This window comes from Telmatherina bonti (assembly GCF_933228915.1).
Source record: "Telmatherina bonti genome assembly, chromosome: 8".
In the NCBI taxonomy this organism is placed as follows: domain Eukaryota; kingdom Metazoa; phylum Chordata; class Actinopteri; order Atheriniformes; family Telmatherinidae; genus Telmatherina; species Telmatherina bonti.
In genome coordinates, this window is record NC_136626.1 from 22,799,535 (window position 1) to 22,823,286 (window position 23,752).

General features: G+C 38.0%; 1 protein-coding gene across 1 annotated transcript in view; it reads right to left on the bottom strand.

The window, feature by feature from the left end:
* Positions 1–963: 963 nt before the first annotated feature.
* xpr1a (xenotropic and polytropic retrovirus receptor 1a) overlaps positions 964–23,752 on the bottom strand; it is a 71,274-nt gene continuing 48,485 nt past the window's right edge. The window contains exons 4-15 of the mRNA XM_079244582.1: positions 21,355–21,575; positions 20,656–20,805; positions 20,456–20,539; positions 19,090–19,171; positions 18,711–18,898; positions 18,174–18,353; positions 15,838–16,006; positions 14,684–14,884; positions 5,943–6,109; positions 5,733–5,872; positions 5,401–5,625; positions 964–4,449 (exon numbers count right to left, since the gene is read on the bottom strand). Coding sequence (XP_079100708.1) covers positions 4,392–4,449; positions 5,401–5,625; positions 5,733–5,872; positions 5,943–6,109; positions 14,684–14,884; positions 15,838–16,006; positions 18,174–18,353; positions 18,711–18,898; positions 19,090–19,171; positions 20,456–20,539; positions 20,656–20,805; positions 21,355–21,575 — 1,865 coding nt within the window. The 3' untranslated portion in view covers positions 964–4,391. The remainder of the gene's footprint in view (positions 4,450–5,400; positions 5,626–5,732; positions 5,873–5,942; positions 6,110–14,683; positions 14,885–15,837; positions 16,007–18,173; positions 18,354–18,710; positions 18,899–19,089; positions 19,172–20,455; positions 20,540–20,655; positions 20,806–21,354; positions 21,576–23,752) is intronic.

Below are 23,752 nucleotides of genomic sequence, written 5' to 3' on the forward strand. Positions count from 1 at the left end.
ACTGTCATGATTTTTGTGAGTGGACACTTGATCTCCAGAGGGTGCTAAATCTGAGGTGGGCAAAATCTAGCATAAAAAAAAAAAACTGGGTCGGGCATAATCTAATCAAAAATGTTTAGAGCAACAAGTCTCTAAACTTTCCTCAACCCAAACATGTTTTTTAAATATTAAATTGAAGAAACAAAAGTCAAGAGAAAGATGGGCCCCTTGTTTCTCAGCTGTATAGTTTTTAGTTCACCTGAAAACAACCTGAACGCAGCCCTGTCTGCTTCGCTGTGATCTTTATTTTCTATATGTGCTGCAGACAGCTGAGTGTTGTGTTGCCCTGCTGGGAAAACAATGTGATGACACTGAGTTTGGCTATGAGTGAAATAAGGACTAGAAGGTTTTTCTTTACAGGAAAACAATGCTGGGATGTCTTTGGATTGTATTGGCGAGTTGGATGTTATTAAACCTCATAAGTAGGCTGTGTTTCTTTTTATTTTTTATTCTTTTAGTCTTACTGTCAAGAAATGAGATTTTCAGGTTTTTCAAGATCAGTAATTTCTTCATGTTGGCAAACTGAAAATAACTGTCATACTGAGCTCGGCAGCAATGAACAAAAAAAACAAAACAAAAAGGTATCAAATATCTGAATATTCTCGGGACTTTTGGATGAGTCTGCTACATCAGCTTAAAGGTAAGACAGGCTTAGTAATTGCTTTTGAAATGGACTGTGAAATACTGCTCCAACCTGAGAATCAAACGAGCAATTGCAAAAGAAAGGAGGGTGAAAAAAGCTGAATGCAGGAAGACCTGAAAAGGCTATTTAAACCGTTAAAAATAACTGCATGAGTAAAAGGACTATTTTTGTTAAAGCTGCATCAGGGCAAAACCTCAGCAGATCTTCAGCACCAGGGGGCCCAACAATGTTTGCACATGCGACAGTTAAAAAAAAAAAAGAGCCGAGAAACAGAGTGAGTTTTAAAAATAACCGTGGTTTATAAAACCCAGATAAGACAGGATCACCAAAGTGTATACAGAAATACAAATACAGTCAGAAAAACCATCATAGAACATTGTTTTACACTTGACATGTACAAACTACTCTGCAAAAGGGACTCGGAGATGCTCTAGACTATAAGACATTTTCCTTTTTGTTAAAATCACATTTAGCCACAGTGCAATTTACTCTGTTCATTTTTTTTTTTTTTAATCTTATGAAGCAGAACATCCATCTACCAACCTACAATTACTATCACATTTAGCTAGTTTAGAGAAAAGGTACAAACATCAAAGGGGAAGATGCACACATATTAAAGCACTTTGACATGAAGATTTCTGCAAGCCATGGAAAAAAAAAAATCATCTGATTTTCACCAATGAGGAAAAACAGGATGTCAGGGTGTGTCACTACCACTTTAACAAACGGGAACGTACAAAATAACCCTGTTTTTTTTCTGAGTCGCAGGCACCAAACATCTGAACAGACACAGACCCCTCGGAGGCACCTCACAGCGCTTCCAGTGGGCAGGTAAAGACCTGGCATCTCATTTGGCCTGGTCTGTTTCTGTGCCCCTCTATAGTTATGTCAAAGTGCTTCCATCTGCAGGACAGTTGAAAACTACAGCTGTAACGTCACCAATATTTTCATGCACATTCACAAATGTACAAACAGCAAAACGACCTCAGGACTGAGGGATCTGCTCCACCGTCCTCGCATCAGTCTTGGACGTAAGCACCCACACATGATGGGATTTAGAAAGACAAAGGAATCACAAGATACAACCAAACACTTTTTTTTTTTCGCTCTTCTTTTTGTCTTCGTACAAACACATTTCGACAACTTTAACATGAAAAAGAGTGCAGGATTTATATCCTTTAACAAAAAGCTCCCTTTCACCTATAATATAGGTCTACAGCTTGTTGAGGAGCAAAAATGGCAACCTTCATTGTGGAGTGTACAATGATTGCTAATATACACATGTCATAAATTAGGATCTATGTACAATATTAAAAGCAGCATGCAGAAAGATGCTGGGCTAGACAGCACAGCATTTTTACCAAACTTATTAGCTGTAGTGTTGTATGCTCCAACACGAGAGGCGAAATGAGCTGTGTGTGTGTGAGTGTGTGTGTGTGTGTGTGTGTGTGTGTGTGTGTGTGTCATAAGTGTGTAGTGTAGTGAAATAGACATAGAGGCTTTCCTCCTCCTGAGCCTTCCAGTAAGTATTAAGCTTATTGGACACAGACTCTTTAGTCTATAAGCCACTAGGAAGGGAAAATATAAAAAACAGAACTTTACTGTGACAAATCTGACTTGCAGCTCTGTGCTTTGTCTCATGACGAGGGGGCGGTGATAGCGTTGCCACAGGGAGGAACGTCAGAACAGCGAGTCAAGTGAAGGGTGGGGGGGTCACACAGGAAGAGGAGATCAAGTACACACAGACATTATAGTTAGGACTGTTTCTCAGGGTGCCAGAGGTCCTTCAACAGCTCAACTTGCATTAATTGTTAAAAATCATTTTTTAAATGGGACCTAACAGTAGGCATCAGATTCACAGCACATACGTTTAGTTTGTCATCGAAGACTGGAGGAAAATGGCTTTTAAAAAAACAAAAAAAAAACAAACAAAAAAAACAGCTGGAAGATATTTTAGTTAAGTAAAGCAATAAAAGAACAATGATGCAGATGTCCCAGATTATTAATATTGATCATTAAACAGCTGTTAAGGATCCTGCTCTTTGTGCCATGATGGTTACAAAAGTAGCCTAGTTTTATATGTTGGATATTGCATGTTTTTCCATTTTTCCTTCTGTTCAACCTTTGTAGGAGCAGTGGGAGAACCCGCTTCTCTATCACAGCGCCCCCGTTTGGTGCTTATAGGAAATGCAGCGTACATATGGTATATCTATAGGTGGTCCTAACATGTTTTCTGACACCTGAAGCAAAGTTAGTTTATATAAAGTCAATTAGAAATGAGGTGAAAGAAGTTTTTTTTATTTGTACATGTACTGTGTGTGTGTGTGTGTCGCCACAAGAGACCAAGATTTTTCCTATCAGGTTAGATGGCAAGCATGAGAGCAAGAAAACAGTTCTTATTTCATTCAGTATTTAGCTATCCATTTTTTTTTTTTAAATGTTGTTTTTAGAAGTGTTGTTTATTTAATCCCTAATCCTGTATCTTGTTTAAGATCCACCGACACTCAATTCCCACCAGACATAACCTGGACACTAAACAAATTAACAACGCCCTAATCAATAAAATATAACATTTGATTCTCATTGTTATCCTAAACTGGACTCCTGCTCAGACAAATGGGGAAAGAAGTCAATTTTTGTTTTTCTGACATTCATAATAATTAATTAAGCTATGGTAAAGATAGTAAAGAATAGCAATGTCTGCGCTCTAGTGTTAGGTGTGATAATTTAAAAGCCCCTGCTGCAATAACGTAAGGGAGCTTATCAAAACTGTGACACAAGTGGAGCCAAAAACAAAACATTCCACACATTATAAAATACAGCAGCAACCAAGAGGATGCTTGAAAAAATCTTACTGGTATAAACAACACATGTAGTAGAACGCAACTACAGTAACAATGTACATAAAAATATATTAAATATATTACAAATAAACTTCACAGACCAACATAGTTTCAAAATTCTCCATTTTTAAATATTTTGTGTTGTCAGTGGACTTAGGTGTGCACTGACGTTACAACTCAAGAGGGAACAAAAAGAGTATAAAAAAAAAATCAACAAGTTAAAACCAGTTGATTAGTCTTGATATGCTGCGGTGTTTAGAGTCTTTGCTCAGGCTGTTTAGTTGTATTTAGTCTTTTGATTTGCATTTTATTCTCCCTGTTGATCCTAGTGGAGTTTTTTAAAAAAAAAAAAAAGCACATAAACAGTCATCTGCAGCCTTAAATGAATTCTGGATAAAGTAGTCAAACCTAACCTAATAACCTTAAAGTAACAATAGAGATACTTAAAAAAAAAAAATAAATAAAAAAAAAAAAAAGTCTGATTAAAGAAAAAAAAAAAAAGCAGACGATAATTCCGGGCAGTGTTGTCATGTGTAGTTCTGTAAAGTTTCCTTGTCTGTCCTCCTGTGTGGCATTGGCTCTCTTCTCTCCTCATCAGCACCAGTAATACACTATGTTTGTGCTTCAGCGGGTTTTTCCTCGTGTGTGTTTCTCACTAATCTCTACTGTGTGTGTTCTATACTTATAAAGACTATTTCTTTTCACATGGATGTAAAGATGAGGTATCGTTTATAAGGTGAGGACAGTCCTATGTTGAAGGCTACGCCTGCACAATAGAGTGAAAAATGAGGGTTAGGGCTGAATGAAGGAGGTCCTTATAAGTATAGTGTCAAGTGGGAGTGTGTGTATATGCTGATATTGTGAGCTCAGCTGAAGGCCTCATCATCTGTATCGTCAATCAGCACCTTTGTATCCTTCTTTGATCTGGAAAAATAAAAAAAAAAAAGTTCAAAGCTCTGTTAAGAAATGTGCACATGTATGAATAAATGACTGCTGCCAAAGAGAAGAATAATGACAAAGTACAGAAAAGGTTAATCAGTTCACAGAAAGAGAGTTTTAGTGCTAAATACATCTCTAGCATATGGACACACAAACTGTCTGGTGTGCAGCCCTGAGTGGAGATGTGGAAATGAAGCACAGTACATTGTGTTTATTTGCTAGAGTAAGATCACTCAATCTTATAATACTTGCTGTCTTTTTAAAGCCTTCTGACAACAATTATGCCTTATTATAGTTGCAACATGATGTGAAAAGATGTAATGAACCATATGGATGTGTGTGTAAACATTATGAATGCATGTGACCTCCGTTATCAGATGAGAAGAGGAGATTACACCTCAGTCCAAATTCATCCCCTTGATCCTACCCTCTGTTTTGCAGAGCAAGTCATCCTTTTTCTTTTAGGCATCTGTAAATGGTGGTTATTAATCCATCAGAATCGCCTGCAAAGCCTGTTTGGAGGGTTGGATGACCTTTTGTCTTAATTACTTAATGAAAAGGTTGTAAAGAGAAGCTGATATCTGTGACACAGAGCTGGGTTGAACTTAAGGGAGCAACTGGCACAGTGTGTATCCCACTGAGTCCTTATTTCTGGTTTCAAACAGTTGATTGATTGATTGAGTGTGCACAACATTAATGAACTTGTGTTAACAGGTCAGGTGATGTAATGATGTGGGGTTTGTTTTCCATGTTCATCTCTTTCTGAAAGCAAAATAACATCCCATCTCAAAGTTAATTTCCTCTCTATGGCTTTCTGAACATGATGGTGACTTTACTTTGCTCCGGTGTGGCGGCGACATGGGACATTAGTCTTACATTTTTCATGAAAACTGATTCTAAGACATGACGAGCAAACACCAGCATATCATTCCTTACTGTGAGGAGGACAGCTGGGGGCGTCTGAGGGACAGACTGTAGGACTGCTTCCAGGTCTTTTTGCCTGAGCGGTTTCGGACACCATCCTCCTGGTCCATCATCTGCTCCAGCAGCGTCTGGTCATCAGCGTTGAGTGGCGCCACAGAGATGTCCCGCACAGCACGAAACTCACCGCAGTTATTCAGGTGTTCATTCTCCAGACGGAAGAAGTTCCACACAAATCGCCTGCACAGTTACCGTGAAGAGGAGGATTCGGGTTACTGTGGGTTTTTATGAGACGGTCTGGCTTGAAAGCTTGAATGTGAAAGGGGTTGAAGGCTACGCAAATCTACCTGAAGACTTCGAGAGGAGCCAGTACTGTTACCAAAATATCATCCCAAGCCTTGTACTTGATTGTTGAGGACAGAGAAATCTGAATCGTCCAGGCAAAACGCAAGATGATGTTCTCTATTATGGCACAATAGTAGTACGCCTGGCCAGAGAAGAGACTGGATTAGTGTGTATGTGTGTGTGTTATGTATTTGATCGCTGCCAGACTTTACCTTGTGTGGGTAAACAATTTCTTCTCTCAGGAAGATGTTTTCTCCAGCTCTGGAGTCAAACAGACCCCAGTCCATACGCAGATCCCAGGTCAGTGTGTATAAGGAGCTGATGACTGAGAACACGATGAGTAGGTAGAAGAACATGTCAGCGTCGGTGTGATCTTGTTCTGAAATAAACACAAACTAAACTCGTCAGTCGACTGTTTATTGCTTTCCTGGGATTTCATTGTTTGATGTCTGTCAGTGCTTTCACATGCGCTGGAAATAAGATGTATTATTATTATTAGTAGCGGAATTTTTAAATTTACTTCGACTTTTAGTACGAAAGGACATTTTAGGATGGGAAAGGAAGGTGAGACCACCACATTTGCATCTTTTCTTCTTCAGTACTTTGGCCACTAGAGGGGGCCCTCATGTCAATGGTAAGAGATGTCCAGTGCCAGTCTCCGAGGGCCGTGATCCTGCAGGTTTTTAGATGTCACCCTGATACAACACGTCTGATTCAAATTAGGTGGCTCTCCTCAGACTTTTCTCACGTTCTATCCAAGCATGTTGACCCACTGATTTAGGTGTGCTGCAGCAGGAAACATCCAAAACCGGCAGGACAGTGGCCCTCGAGGGATGACTAATATGTTTTAAATCTTTCTTGTACAAGCCATTCTTCATAAAAAATGCATTGTAATAAATATTTAAATTCTATTAAATTAACAAAAAAGAAAAGAAAAAACAATATTTCAGTGAAAGACTTGAACTTTCTACTGAAGAGGTCAAGAAAATATGGAATAATATTACCAAGTACTTTGACGACAAAGTTCAGCAATGAGCTGTAGAGTAACCTGCAGAAGTGAATAAGTTTTAACAGGTTATTAGACATGGCGAAAACGTTTGACAACTTATTTACTAAAGTATGGCAGAAACTGGCTCAGGACTTTTTTTGTATTCATAAAGTATTCCATTATTTCTTCTATTAACCCACCAGACAGTTAAGAACTAAGGGATGTAATTTATTAGGTGAAGTCATCATCAGCTGGTTATAAAAACATATCTGCTTTTCTTGTAAAGGAAGTTCACAGTTAATTTTGTAGTCTCTCCTCCATGTTTTATCTGTCTTACTGAAACCTTGTATTGTGCCTCGGGACCTGAAAGTTGCCAAGATTTTTTAAGGATCCCAGCAGCTTTACAAAATATCAACCCATATCAATTTAGTCTTTTTTTTTCCAAATTATTGGAAAAATTGTTTTTAAAAAAGCATGAAATTTCATTCAATGATAAAGCAATTATAATTATGATATAATGCTGTTTATTTGAATGAATGTGACAATAAAATGGCTTCATGACTCTGTGGACTTCAACAGGGTTCTGCTTTGCTGCCATTATTATTATTCATGCAAATTAATAATATATCCATTCATTAAATTGTTATATTTGCTGATGATGCAACACTAATTCCGTCTCACTTGGATTTAGCTATTTTGACAACAAATGACAATACTGGTTTAGCTGAATTAATTATATTGAAATATTAAAAAATACAATAATGTGATTTTTAGTGGCAAAACACTTGACCCAAAAGGGGTATTTCAAATTAAACATGGTTCAGCTGAACTCCCTCATGAAACATCAAGTAGATTGGGTTAGTTCTAAAGTTAATAAATCATTTGGGATCAGAATTAGAATCAGCTTTACTCATCAACTAGGAACACATACAAGGAACATTTTGCCGGCAGATGTTGTCACTCTAGTGGATGGTTGGGTAAAGTAAAAAGTAATAAAATAAGTACATAGTAATGGAGGTCAACCGTCTGATCACCACAAAGTCTTTGTTGCCTATTATAGTTTGATCTTTCCTTATTTTATTGCTTCCTGTAATACAGTTTGGGAAAATGTTTTCCAACTAATCTAACAGTGTTAGATCTACAAGATTCATCTGCACCAATGCCTTTATTTAAGAAACTAAAAATCCCCACTATTTATGACACAAATACTTTTCCACTTTGTGTTTTACTTTTTAAAGGAATGTATTGAAACAAAATAAAGATTCCTGATTACTTTCCATCCTATTTCTAACTTATTTAAAATGTCCATTCTTATTTAACTGGACAATCAGTAGATCATTATCTTCCTCGGCTACTTACCAGGAAAAGTCCATTTTCAATAAAACACATAGGGGCAAAATCATGAATAGTATAACTCATTTTGCAAACAAGTATCATAGTGTTGAAAGTTATAAAAGATGTTTATAATGTCATTTGATTGCTAGTTTATAATATTTCATATATTTATTTAAATATTACTTAATTTCTATAAGTTTGGATGTTTAGTTTTATTGTGTGAATGACCTTAGTTAAAAGGTCTAATTTATTTCTTTTTTTGTTCATAGTTGTTCTCTTAAAGGTGGATGGTTGTTATAAGCTTTTCTGGGGATTTTTTGTGCAAAATAAAATGAGCAATGAGAACTCACCATCACTTCCATTCCTGCTGTGATGGCGCCAGTAATGATGCTGAGGTGCATTCAGATAAAGTGGAAAGTATTTAAAAATCTTTAAGTTAGTTTAAAAGTACTTGACCCTCTGAATGATGTCAGAGGTTAGCTGTGATCAGTCTACATGTGGAGCCATGTGGAGTTGATTTGCTTGGTTCTCAGTGGGTGCTGATGTATAAATCAGCACCCTGTAGCCTCTAACAGTGACTCACAGAGACACAAACAGCAGCCACCAGACGGAGATCCGACTCTCTCTCATTTGTCATAGTCACCATTTCTTCCTGCTACCAGCCAACAAGACGCCAGGGATTATAGAGCAGGGTACATTTCTAATAGCAAATTACTGCTGCGCTGCGCCGTTAACTGCTACCTCCATTGTGCTGTGTGCTGCTGCAGCTGACCGATGGGATGGAAGTAGTCCCTATGGTCATACTGATCTCTCAGATATAGATTAAACTTATACTTGGACAATAGACTCTTTTCACTGGAGAATAACTAGTGATGGGAGTTCCTCAGTGTGTAACATTGAGGTATTTAACCCTTCAGCTTGCATGAAAGCTGATGCCATTTTCCAGCACACTGCTTTGCTGCTGAACCATTAAGAGGTTAAGCACGGCGAGATGGACATTGATTGGATGCTCAGTACGGTGCAACTGTGGTTACTAGCTCCTGCCACACACTCTCAATCTCTATTTGGCTGTCTGTCTCACCTCCTCTTTCACACACACACACCCACACACACACAAATAGTTACATTTTTTGTCAATGGGCACCAGGGAGGTTACGGTACCCTGCAGTCCCTGATCGCACTGATGGAAGCAGGTTCAAAACACAAGCTGTCTGCAGTTTCTGCTTTTAGATTTTTCATCTGTTCCCAAGGCAACTCATTTCTTCAATCTGGTAATTAGGGAATCATGTCACATCCTGAGGCCTTGTGGTTGACGTGCAGCACACATTTCAGTTCCAACCAGAAAGACCTTTCCTGCATTTCCTACACATTTCTCTGACCTTATTTCTGCTGTCTCAACAGTCATTTAAAGACAGAAAGCAGCAGATATTAAACATTCATATCCCAGTACTAATAATTTAAGCAGTAATCTTTTCCACACCAGAGTTTAAATAGCACAATGTAATTAAACTGACATAAAATACAGTCAAAGTGGGCATTCCTATTCTTATGTAATGCTGAATGTGTCATTAAATAATGATGCACCATATCTTATTTAAATAAAGCTATTTTTGAAAAGCTGTCACACTACGGAGTACTCAGAGCAAATATGACAGTCCAACTGCACCAACAGTACGTATAAGAAAGTAACCAACACTTATTTAATAGTTTTTCTCTTAAGAAAGTAGCCATTCATTACCAAAGGAGTGCTGCTGAAAGTGAAAGCTGAACTGATACACACCACAGGTGAGAAGAAGAACAGTGTTTTCTTCGGATGTGATGAAGATCCTCTGAGAGTAAACCAAACTGTTCCTGACCACATCACCCTGATGAGCTATGAGCATATTTCATCCAGCTATGTACGCAATCTTTATATTTCCATTTCAATTTCAATACTCTTACCAGAGAGTTTAGTTATTTGTGTGTATTTTGTTAGTTATTTGTGCCTTCTTTTCATTTTAACCTGTTTTTCATAACTGAGGTGGACTAGCAACCTCTTCACGGTGTACCCTGCACCTCACGAGATTCACACAAAACCACACACACACTCCTCACAACCCTGCATTTTAATAAGTGATACTGGAAAATGGGTGGATGAATGTTTTTCTTTCATTTAAAGGCAACATTATGGGTGCTTGTAACATTGTAATGCCATTTTACACGTTGAAAATATCTGTTTAATATGCGGGATTTTAGATTTAACCCTCAACTATGAAATTGAATTATTGTGCATTGCAGCATTTGTTAAATAAAAGAACTTTACGGCTTGATGATTTACTATAATCATATATGTTGAATACATCACTGCGAACTGCATCTCAACATGTCTGGTATTGTTCACCTGGACAGAAGAGTTACCTACCACCAGATCTTCAGCCTGTATCTAAATCCAGATGTGACTATTTTTGTTACAGGAGCCGGTTTGGCTTCAGCAGGGGTGAATCAGAGTTCAAGCAGGCAGAAAGGGAGACTTGACTTACAGCAGTCTTTTATCTTTGTCCATTACTGTGTGTGTGTTGCAATTCCTCTCCTGGTAATGAATGAAGGGTCAGTACATGAAATTAAGTTATTAAAGCTGTCAGTTCTGGGCTCATCTCTATTCCAGCAGAGTCCAGCAGACCCAGCCAGGGCTCCTCTCCTCTCCTCTCCTCTCTTCTCTTCTCCTCTCCTCTCCTCTCCTCTCCTCTCCTCTCCTCTCCTCTCCTCTCCTCTCCTCTCCTCTCCTCTCTTCTCCTCTCTTCTCCTCTCTTCTCCTCTCTTCTCCTCTCCTCTCCTCTCCTCTCCTCTCCTCTCCTCTCCTCTCCTCTCCTCTCCTCAACGTTACAGAAGGTGTTTTGTTCCTGCAGCTTCCAGATTTTTAATAAACACTTGTAATGTTTCTATTGCTTTATGTTTTTAGTATTTTTAGTTTCTGGATTTTTCTTGTGCTGCACTTTACAGTTTCTATGTTTGTTTCGTCTGGATGTATGTAATGTTTGGTGACAAACAAATTTCCCCTCGAGGGGATTAATAAATCTTATCTTATCTCTCCTCATCCCTTTTGTGTTGATCTTCTTCCCCTTTTGGTGCTCCCTTGCTTTCTGTTATCTTTCCTCTTTTCATCTTTCTCTCTTTTGACCTCCCTCAGTGCTCAATTCTAAATTTACCAGCTCACCAATCGACCCCTACCACATTCATTTCCACCACTTCAGCGTCTCACAGACAGCAGCAGGAATGATACTCCTCTTTGGTCAGGGCTATTCAAGCTGCTTTTAAAGGATTCGGTGCTGATGTTACACACAGTGATCCATCTGAAGCCTTGCATGCAGCTCATCATTATCATCACTGTATTACCTTGTAATAAACAGTTCACCGTCTATCCTGTGGCACTCATGCTGGCCATTATTAAACACCTTTATTTTACTTGCTGACAGAAAACTGCACAAGTGTTTGAATTAGCTATATACTGTTTCTGTAGTGATCTTAAGTATAACCTTTATGTTAATTTATGCTTCAGACTGTTTTGTTTTGAGAAGCCTGCCTAAACTAGGAAATCCAAAACCATCTCCAATGTAACAGGCATCATAGCAGCATCCAATCAGCAAGTGCCTTTCTGAGGGAAGGAATCTGTTCAGTTTACTAAAATAATTCAACTGGTGACAGGCAAAACTCAGCTACATCAGTCTGTCACTACAGCTTTAGCTCAGTAACCAGAAAAACTAGTCTATAAATACCACTCAGTCATCTACAGAGATTTGTTTGTTTCATTATGGTTTTAACATTTTGCTTTCCTGGAGCCAAATGTGGGCTCTTCCAGGAATCAGTGAGCAGTGAGATCACACTGAAATATTTAGGGTGTGATCAGGTTGGTGATGAAGGTGACACATCCACTCACAAACACTGGGATGTTTTCCAGATACTGACCAACACCCGAGGCATATTTTACAGCTCGACCTGATGCCATGAACATGACACTAACCTGCCTTCTGTTCTCCCAGACTTCTGGGTAAATAACTCAAGCAGATTTGATACCAGTTCTATCATTAATACCAGAGAAAATAGTGTCAAAAGCTTTTTCTGTGGTTCTCTGAACAACAAACCTGTGATTGAATGTAGGATATTCAGATTTTCCTCCTGTAAAATACACCAGAGATACCCCGGCTGTAGGAAATACTTTAACTGTTTCAACAGGCAATTTCCTCATCATCACTGCCTATGTGAGTGTGTGCTAAAGTGTCTGTCTTCCCAGCCTCCTCCTCCTCCACTTTACCAACAATCAGTCTCAGCCTCCATTACAAGCAGGATGAAAGACAGCTTCATAGAGAATAACACATGAAGAGAGACCATTAGTGGACTGGCATATAGGCTTCAGACCAGAGGAGGAAGGAGGATATGGTTTAATGGACGCCTTTCCTACCGAGCAGTAAAAGAAAAAAGAGATTTGCCTGCTTCTGTCTCTCTTTTTGGTTCCGCCAATATCACTGGCAGTCGGCACAGGAGCAGAGATGTATTGATTTAAATTCATAAGGAAAACGAATAAAGTCAGACCAAAAAAAGCATTTAGGAGTTTAAAAGGTTGAAGATGAAATTTCAAAGCTGGCATTTTGCTAGAATATAAATATACTTCCTAAGAAAATGTCAAAGTTGAAAAACATGACCAGTGAAATAACTGCTTTGAAAGTGTCTGTGTGAACAAATGTCTGATGGAGAGCTGGTGTAAAAAGGCTGCACGCTGAAATGATGTTTTTTATTGCCTTTGAACGGGAGCTCCTTTGTGATACGACTTCTGAAGCAGAATCATTTCAGGCTAATTGTGAAACTGTCAGAAGGAGTGACTCGACTGTTAATGGTAATCACTTTCCATTATTATGTGTGCATTTCTGTTCCTCCAGTCTTATTTCCAAAAGATTTCAAATGGAAATTTATCTTCTTCAGCCTTGTTCTTTTTCTGTTTTCTACAACCTGATGTGAAACCTTGCAGTGGGCGCAGAACCTTGTTTATCCACGGCTGTGTTTGACAAACCTTTTCATTTCCATTATAAAGCTCTAGGCACCAAGACAGAACCAAAGCCAGCTTCCAGCATGTGTATTCAAGGTCACCCTTTGCTTTCTGAGCTTTTGAGCCTTTTGTGTGTGTTGCAACGCAGCAACACACCAATACTGCTTTAGATTGTAGATGTTTATCTCCACACTTTGAGCTGAGATTTACTGCACTGCAACTGACAAATGTGTTCCCATGTCTGCTCAGCACATATCAAACCTACTACCTGACCAATTTTAGTCAGGCTTCGGACCTCAACACAGCACTAGAACAGCTATGGTCAGTGTTTAATGACATTAGGCTGAATACTGATTCTGGTCAAGTGTCAGCTCTGGATCTGCTGGATGTCAACACTGCGTTAGATACTGTAGATCACAGAAATCTTGTCACACAGGCTGGAAAACTGGGGTGGACTTTCTGGAGTGGTCCTCAGTTGATTCAAGTCTTGATTAGAGAGCTAAAATTAATGTTACCATTGGTAGAAATGAATCTGATAAGAGTGACCATGACTTGTGGAGTCCCTCAGGGTTCAGTCATTGGACCTCTTCTGTTCAACTTGTATATGCTCCCTTTCAGTCAAATATTACAGAATTTTGACATTAATAGCACAGTTAAGCACACAATACACGACTTAATGTGCCTTTGTCAACAGAATAATGGTGCCAAATAAATAGACTTAGTGTATCAGCATCCGTGTCTGGAGAAGATAAACACTTGAATGATGGATAATTTCCTAAAATGAAATGACAACAAATGAGATTACTATGTTTGGTAGCAAAGATTAGAGGGTTAGTGTTGGTAAACACCTGGTCTGTAACCTTAAAGTGTTGATAGACTCAGATTGGACTTTCAGCAGCCTCATCAAAGCTGTCACAAAGAAGTGTTTTACCAACTCAGAAACATAAACAGAATTAAAAGTTTAGTCTCCCAGAAAGACCAGCAGAAACTTATCCATGCCTTCATCTCCAGTCCACTGGATTACTGGAATGGTCTTTTAACAGGCCTTCTTAAAAAAAAAGCATAAAACATCTGCAGCTCATCCAGAATGCTGCAGCTAGAGCTTTAACTGGGACTAAGAGATCTGAACACATCACACCCACCAGTTTTAAAATCTTTATACTGGTTTCCAATCAGTCACAAACTGAGATATGTGTGATCTGTGCTATGTTCAGAGAATATAAACCAAGCAGAACTCTTAGATCCAAAGACTCAAGTCGACTCGTCCAGATCAGAGTCCAGACTAAACATGGAGAAGCATTATTAAGTTGTGTGATGCCAGTGGAGATCAAACTTTCAACAAATATAGACACTTTAAAATTCATAAAATCTGCACAGTAACTTTAACCTCTTGATTTTAATCATTTTAATTTATTTTATGATTCTTTTTATTGTATTTTTTCCTTTTTGTTACTCTTTCACTACTTTTCTGCTGTAATGCTTTAATTTGTTATGCTTTTACTGCTGAATGTAAAGCATTGTCCTGTACATGCAATGTGGTTTATAAATAAAATAGTCTTTCCCACACGACAGGAATCATGAAATGAGCAGCATTTTTCTGTCTTGTCTCTTACCTTTGTGTGTGGCATAGAGAGCTGCAAAGGTGACAACAAAGAAGGTGGTTGAATATTTCCCAGCATTCACCAGGTGTGGAAAGGCCCTCTTCGTGTCACGGTAACGCCTCAGACATTGGGCAAAACGTAACCAGGCAGGCAAACACAGGATGATAGCACGCAGTCCGTATGAGAAGCTGTGGCAAACGAAGTTGCTATGATCTAGAATCAAATAAAACAGTATACTGTTATTTCACATATTGGTTCTCTCTGCCATTCTTCCTGATTTTCTTTTTAGGAGCGTTCAGTCCATGCCTGCATTTGCACAAAAAAAACCTCATTATGAGAGTCAAAGTTTGACCTCTGTGAAGCCAAGCATTAACATGCCATTAGCTCTCTGTTATTTGGTAGAACGGAGGTCAAGATGTCACTGTTAGTGGAGAAGACAGCAATTAAAATCTTGTCTACATCATATTTTCTGACAGAATTGTTTAAAAACTGTCAAAACAGTCTATAGCGGTTACATCACAAGATTTGTGTCATAATTATTCTTTACAACTGTCATTAACACTGATTTATCTAATCCATCAGGTTCCTACCCTCAGATTTTAGAAGGAGGAAAGATGCTTTGAATTACTTTAGCTGACACAGAGTGAGAGATGGAATATCCTCTGAACTAACCAGACAAAAAGTCCCCTCTCCTAAACCACCATAACACTCAGTGAATAAACAGAAATTTTATTGTCTTATACATCAATCTACATTCCAATCATTTTACTTTACTTTACTTTGTTCATTTTTTGTTTCACTTTAATCTAAAGCCTATTGTATTCGTATTTTTATTTTGCAGATGTTCCTAAATGCTTTAAGTAATAATTTTTGTAAATGAATAAACGTGTACACAATTTTCTACGACTAATAGCAGAGTTGTGCATGATAGACACTCATGTTTCCTGTTCATTTTGAGCTGAACGAGGCAGTGTTTAACTGAAACACACAGTCGGTGCACCTCTCTTTGAACAGTATCGCTGTTAGTGTCATGCAGGCCTTGAGTACATGCTCTAATGAAACCATCAGACCTTGCCATGGTTTCCGCAACAGACACCTCAGCAGTTATAGAGACATGCAGGTTTGCATTAAAACAACAGACAGAAACTGAAAAAACAAGGTGAGACCGTTTAAACTGGGAAGCAGGCCATGGTAGTTGCTCCATTGCTGCTCAAATATGTAGAAGCAGATGAGATACTCCAGGTCCATGAGAACAACAACCAGAGAGTTGAGCTGATCTGCCAGCCAGAAGTCTGCAAATTCCACCTGATGAAATGGTGCAGTGAACACACGGAACTGGAGACGAAACAGAGACAAGGGAGATGAGAAGAGGAGATGCCACACAGGAAAACTTGAAACAGTTTGGTGCATTGCAGGATAATGTTTACCTGACCTTACAAATTTACCTCACATTTTATCCTAACAGCTGCAACAGTGGAGCAGAATTAGCTAAATAATTAGTGTGCAATACTTCAGTAAAGAGTGTAAGGCAGCAAGCAACCTTTATTATCCATCTGCAACACATGAAAGCATAAAAGCACCAGACTACCTTATCAGTCGGCCACAGGACACTCGGATGAGTCACGCCTTGTGTTGATGTGTAAGAATTGCTTACCTGTGTAACTAATCATTGGTATACGGCATAAACACAAACCAACCAGTGTATTGAGGTCTGAGACAATGGGCATGTTATTTGGCATATGACTCTGGCAGGAGTTCAGCTATTGACCAAGCTTTGTAAAATGATACAACCCTGCTAGACTTTTTCCATTTAGCCCACAGGCTACAGTTGACATTCAGGAGCGAGTCACACGTCCTACCGTGTAACATTCTCACACAAAAACCCCACAAACTCTCTTTTTACTGCAAATGTCAAAGAACATTGATCTCTTTTTTTTTGTTTGTTTTTCAAACACACACACACACACACACACACACACACACACACACACACACACACACACACACACACATATCTGTTCATTACATATTTCTCTTAACCTGTCAATCAACGCCAGTATTGATCAAGTAGTTCTCCTGCTCATATCCACTCTGTGTGGATGTCTCAAGGCTAATCCTGCTGCACTCATGCGGCAAGGCTTTCATTTCTTGGACAAACACTTGTAAATTATGGTGCTTCAGCAGCAGTTTGTCCAATAATGAAAAGTTTTGGTTGGCGTTCAACTGGCACTGATGCGTTTACAGCACAATAGACTGAATGCTCCAATTAAAATACAATTTCACAATCATAAAAATTTTCCTATAACGCCATCAATTTTTGCAGGGTATTGATGCTGTAGCATCAATCAAGACAGAGACTACAGGGTTTAATCATTGGAGGGAGCTGAGGGAGCATGCTGGAGACTGTGGGGAGTTGTGAAGAAAATGACAAGAATATGAGGAGGGGGTCTGACGGGGGGGGGGAGAGACAGAAGAAGAGGAGGGCGGGGAGGGAGCTAAGGGGCATCAGCATACTGATAGATCTATGCCTGTAATGATTGCACAGTCACAGCCTCCACCTCCCCTGAGACCAGCTGCATTGTATTAACCCTCCACCGTCTGCCCGTGTCTCCCTACAGCCGCTCTCCTGCAGCTCGGCGTAGACAAAGGACAGAGTAACAGGAGGGTTTGTAAACATGCAACTTGAGATGGATATCTGAATTGTAGCTGCATTCATTGAGGGAAATAGAGACTCGTGCACACACACACACACACACACACACACACACACACACACACACACACACACACACACAGACATAAACCCCTATACAAAGAGATATCACTCTCACACGCATTAAGGACATTCTTAAAATGTAGGACAGTAGAGTATAAAACACACACAAACATCTATTAGATATCATATTATATCTATACTTTTTTTTTTTTTTTTTTTGCTTTAAGATCATAAACGACACTTGGAAAGTTTGGAAAAACCAGCAACATGTTTGACTTTTCTTTTCAAATGAACTTGCTTTTGTTTATATGCAAAAGTCCTCATTTCATTCATTTAATATGCGATTAAATGTAAAAAACAATAGCATGTCGATTTAGTTGCCTTAAAATGTTTGTAGTGAGGTTTCTGTTTGGTTGCACATCAGAGAAGCAGCTCTTGCTCAGATCTAGGTAATCTCATGTATAAAAATTAACTGCTGATTGCAATTTTGTGTAAATGTAAATTGTTCTCATAACAATAAGTTGAAAATTAAACCTGACTCTTGCAGCTTGTCCCATCCGTGTTAACACCACAGTCAGTCCTGTCATCATGACCGCAGCATGATTGCATTTTTTTTTCTTTTTTGTTGAAAAATTTCTGCGGTCTAACTGCTACGAACACTGACACTTTAGCATTTACAGTCCAGTTTGATTTATAAGATGACGCTTGATGAAAAACACCATCTACTTTTAGAAGTGTAAAAAGAACAGTAAGGAACTAAAAGAGGAAGCGAATGTGTTGACCGACCAGCAGTTTGAGAAGCCAGAAACGAGACTTGTAGTAGCAGGTCTTAAAAGGGTTGATGAGGAATAACAGCATGAAGCCGTAAAGGATGAGAGGGTGGCTCTGCATAGGGAGGTAGGTATAGTCTGAGAATAGACAGGACAGGATGCTGAGACTCCACAACACACCCAGGAAACCAGCAATCTGCAGCACATAGGAGTAAAAAAAAAAAAAACAAGATACTGGCATTAGAGGATAGTTGCTAAGACTTATGATCATATTTCACAAGGTTATCTGAATAATGCAGTTCAAATTATGTTCTGTTTTCTATATCTAGAGAATAAATAAAACTATTGACACAAGGATTTTATTGAAAAGATCTACCAGATAATGTATTCATGAATCTGGACGACCCTTGAGATTAAGCCATCTCATTCATACACAGAGCACATTTCACAAATCCATGATCATCAGTGTGAAGGTAAACCATCACTAGAAGACGCAGCACCGTCCTCTATTCACAGAGACGGATGCGTTCTTTTGCATTTGTTTTTCTTTCACCTCAAACAGGTGTTGGTGTGAGAGGTTGTCCCGTGGATTAATCTCAAAGATAAGGACATGGTTGACTCCAGCCTGCCTCCACCCATAGGTGTTGATGCCCAACAAGAAAAGGAACTGGATCAATAGGAAACCACCACGATAGATCCGCACCAGTGGCCATATATTCTTATTGCGGAAGAACTCAGCACCTATAAAACCAAAGAAACATCAAACCCGATTTTGAAATGCACATGAGAAAAAAAGAAACCCAAAAAAACAAACAATTTTTTTTTTTCAAATTCACTCATTGTAAGTCTGAAAATGATCAAATATTTTAGCAATGTATGAAACTGGAAAGGATTCATAAAGATGCAAAACAACATGTTAATTTGAAAGTTACCAGTAAGAACAAAGGTGATGGCGAGAATGATGAAGAAGCCACAGTAGAGACCCACACGAAAGGTTGTCCAAGCCAAAGCAGGCTGACCAAGCGGAGAGGAATTCAGACAAAACATGTTAAATAAAGAAAAGATACCGATCAGAACCAAGATGTTGCTTCGGCACAACTCATTAAGTAACAACTTGCAGCCTCTTTGGCTCCCTGATATAGTCAGTATATTGAGTGTATGTCTGTTATACAGAAGCATGCAGAGGAAATGAGGCAATCAGATATCTGATAATTTTTTTAACCTTTATTTATGCAGGTTTGTCTTATGGAGACACACAGACCTGTTAGCCTAACATGCATGTCTTTGGATGTTTGTATTCAAGCCAGTCAGTAATTTAAGAAGTAAAAACAGCATAACTTGGGAGCAAATAGTGCTTCCATTATCTGTCATTTCTGAGAGATGCCGTTTTTATAAAATCAGTGTTTAAACTGATGGTTTCCTCTGCATTTCTCCAAATATTCAGCCAGTTACTCAGCAGAGTGCCATTGTTATCAAAACACAACTCTGAACAGATCTAAATTAAACAAAAAACATATCAATAAATAAATAAACAAATAAATAAATAAATTTGGGGTAAATAAAAGCAGGTAGACTAAAAAGATTATAACTGAAAATAAAAATTAAATTAAAATTACACAATTTCTTTTGAGTCGCTGTAATGACAGATTTGAAAAACAAATAAATAAAATAAAATAAATAAAAATAAATTTTATCAAATGATCAATAAATAGGTTATATAAAGGAAATTCTATTATTACCAAACTAAAAGTGCAATTTTGGTTGTAAAACTGTACCAATTGTTCTTGTACTCAATACCAAATGAATAATTAAAATTCTACTTAAATCATAAATATATTTTATATCAAAATAATAAAAATAAAAATAAAACACTTTTTAAAGCAAATGCTGAAAGGGCTCAACATAGCAGCAGATGAGCAAAGTTAAGCAAAACAACTCCAAACAAAAATAATCTAAAAACATTAAAGAAATAAGCATTCCAATTAAAAACAGGGTTTTAAAAAAGGGTAACATTATCCTACAAGAGTTTAAAAGAGATTTTAAAAGTTTGCAAGGTTTTTCTTAGAATCTATAATTAAAACTTCAGTTTTATATCTATTGATAAGGTTTCCTGTCATTCATGACTTATCTGTGCATAAATGTTGCAAAATGCAAACACTAACATGAGAGGATAATAGTTGACTTCATGTATTTACCTCTCTCTTTCCTTCCTTTATTTTAAGTCTAAGAAGTGAAAGTATTGCATACGTTACATGTTACTGACTAAATTCCAACAAACAACAAAGCTGGGATTCTGACCTGAGCTGCTCCCAATGGAGGAACTCTCAACCTCTTCATGGCCTTTTGACGATCTCCGCCCTCCAGCTCATTAGTTACAAGGGTCTATACAAAGACAACAATAAAATGGAAAGTCCCGGATTATGGTATGGTTGTCACTCTTGTATGGTTTGATGTATTGCAGTGTGTAAATGTGTGTTTGTGTGAGTATGAGTGTGTACCTCAGTCTCACTGATGAGCTGCGTGATCTTTTTGCAGGTGTAGAAAGGTGCCACCTCCACATGAGCCACGCGCCAGTCGGCCCCACGAGATGTTTCCAGGATCTTATCATGTTTCTTCAGGATTTTACGGAAACCAGTAAAGTTCAGGTTCTGTGAAAGGCCAGAAAGCAACAACTTTTCCATATGTACACCAGTAAAACAAACTGGAAAGTTTTGACTTTCCAACAATCCTGCAAGTAGCAAAGTCAAGCTTGCATAAAAATGATGTTAAATAAAAAATAACTTTATTTTACATTTACTTAAAATTTAATCTTGGTTTAAAGAAATATGTTTTAAAATGGTAAAGAAAAATATATTTTATTGACGATTAGTTAATTTGGTTAACTCAATTTAAAATTAAATCAATTTGATTTGAACAAAATTTATACTAATTTAAGGTGATTAAACTATCTTCTTTTTTAATGATTAAGTTATATATACATATATATATATATATATATATATATATATATATATATATATATATATATATATATATATATATATATATATAGAGAGAGAGAGAGAGAGAGAGAGAGAGAGAGAGAGAGAGAGAGAGAGAGAGAGAGAGAGAGAGAGAGAGAGAGAGAGCTAGATATAGATATAGATATAGATATAGATATAGATATATAGATATGTGTGTTTGCGTGTTTTGAAAACCTGGTAGTTCTGGATCAGGATGAGTTTGAGGTAGAATTCGCTGAAGGCTAGCTTCAGGTCCTTGATGTTGTGATGTTTGGAGCGCTCTTCCTGTGACAGGTGGAACATCTTTTTGCGTTTCCGCAAGCGGAGAGGTGTGTTACTCTCCCTCTGAGCATCCAATGATGACTGCAGCTCATTTTGCAGCGTCACAAATTGTCTCTGAGCTTCAGCAAGCTTTTCTACAGAGGAAGACATAAAAATATAGCAAATAGAAACAGGATTTTTTTTCTTTTTGTATTTTAAGTGTTTCATTGAAAAGGACAGTATAGAATTACATGATTCTACCAGAATTAGCTAAGAGCTTATTTGCATCTGCAGTACCTGAGCACATAAACAGATACAAGATGGAAAATACAAACACAAGACAACATAAACAGAGCTATGAATACAACAGTAACCATATAGTCTAAATAGCACAGAATAAAAATATAATCTTTATGAAGCATAAATGTAAGTAGTTTAAAAGGCCTTACTGTAATTATAGCAGCATTTTTAAGGGTCAAGCCCTGATTTTATTATGGTTATGGTTAAGGCATTTTTTTAAACAGTGCAATGCAGCCCCACCCTCTGATATCGGCAATATTTTTGCAGAAGATGATGATCCTCAGAGATTTTCATTTATACATCTCATTTCAGTCTCTCATCGAGGATGCTCTGGTCCCCACCCGCACAGTTCTACCAGTCAGGTGAGTTCAGGCACGCTCCCTGAACATCAGGCATACGTCTGAATAGAAAAGATATTTTCAAAGCAAAAAAGGTTGATCTTTTAAAAGTGATAATTTTCCTCTCATGTTTTATCTTGTGTTGTTATTGTTGTTATGTTTTAAGATCTGTTTGTACAGAATAAACTGGTTTTAGTTGTTTCATGCCATTGTAAGAAACACTTTGCGGCAGGACATTTGATGCCTGATGCTCTTAAAATTGCTCAAACTAATTTGCACCTTCATTGTAATTGTACTATGTTTTCAAAAGAGAAATTACTGTCCATAATGACACCAAGGTATTTAAAGTTCTTTTCCAGCTTTTACAACTCCACCATCAAACAAAATGTCAGCTTTTTATCTTTGTAGATTTTGATGTGAAATACTTGCAGACTGTAGTTTTACATTTAGACATCTTCAGTACACAAACCAAAAAGATCCAAGTTTCCAGACCATCATAACTCACAAATTATATCCAGAGTTTAATTTAATAATTACAATTTGTTGTTTTGTAGAATTTCTCTGAGGAAAAATTGTAGACTGATGCATTTTCAAAACATTAAACATGACTCATAAAAAGCATTAATAGTTGTTTTTAAGCAAATACTTCCTTGTGCATTATTTTTTTCTTTTTAGGAATTATTCATTGAACAGCAAAGAAAAAGGTGTTTTTTTTTTAAAAAGACATTTCCTATGATAAGCACTGAGACTCAACAATGAAAATGAAAAGGTTTTATCTTAAACATTCTCTTCCCTCATGCCAGTTCCAGGAAGCAGAAGAGGCGTGAGCTGACACGGGGAGGCTACTGACTGAGGAACTATTATCTGGGTCAGAGAGAGGTTAATTCAACCAGAGAGAAAAGGGGGAGAGGAACACACAGGGACTCCTCTTGCATTTCATTAACTTCCCCTGCAGTTCTGCACACTTTCTAGAGATATTACTCCCTTTCTCTTTCTGCACACACAATAAGCACATCCATATTTCCTTGCAGAATAATATGCAACCGCAGTCTGCTGAGAGTCACACTTGTAATGTTTTGAACATGCAGCCAGCCTGACAGTCTGGGAAACAGGCTACATTAGCTGTTCTACTTGTCTCAGAATGAGAAAAGCAGAACTGCTGTTGCTGATGGCTCACTGTGACTTTCACGCTTTAGTGCTTCAAGTCTCCCTGACTCACATTCTCAGGTGTCACACTGCCTGCCTCACAAGACAGCCACAGCTCTTCCTGAAATCTCAATTTACAGTGATCCTACTGGACATGCACAGTCTGTCATAACAATACATGACAACAGGAGGCAGCATGACAAAGTCAGGACAAGAAGCCACATAAGAGTTTAACATCTAATCTGAGGTCTGGACTGCAGCAGCAAAACAGAGGAGGTGGCAGGACTTTATCTGTGTTTGGTATATAAACCTTACACCAAAAGCAGGTTCACTAAAGCCTATTGTTTCAGCTCAGCTCTCAAAGGGCCTTTTATGCTGTTACAGCAGTCTGAAACATAGTAGTGTTTTGAACAAATGATATTAAAAGAGCTGAATTTCAGCATAGAATGGCTTTAAGGGTCAAGGACCCCTTTCAGGAGGAAAGACCATGCAATGTGGAGGCAGGTTGCTTATGTAAAGTCAGCATACAATTTATCTTCACCTCTACA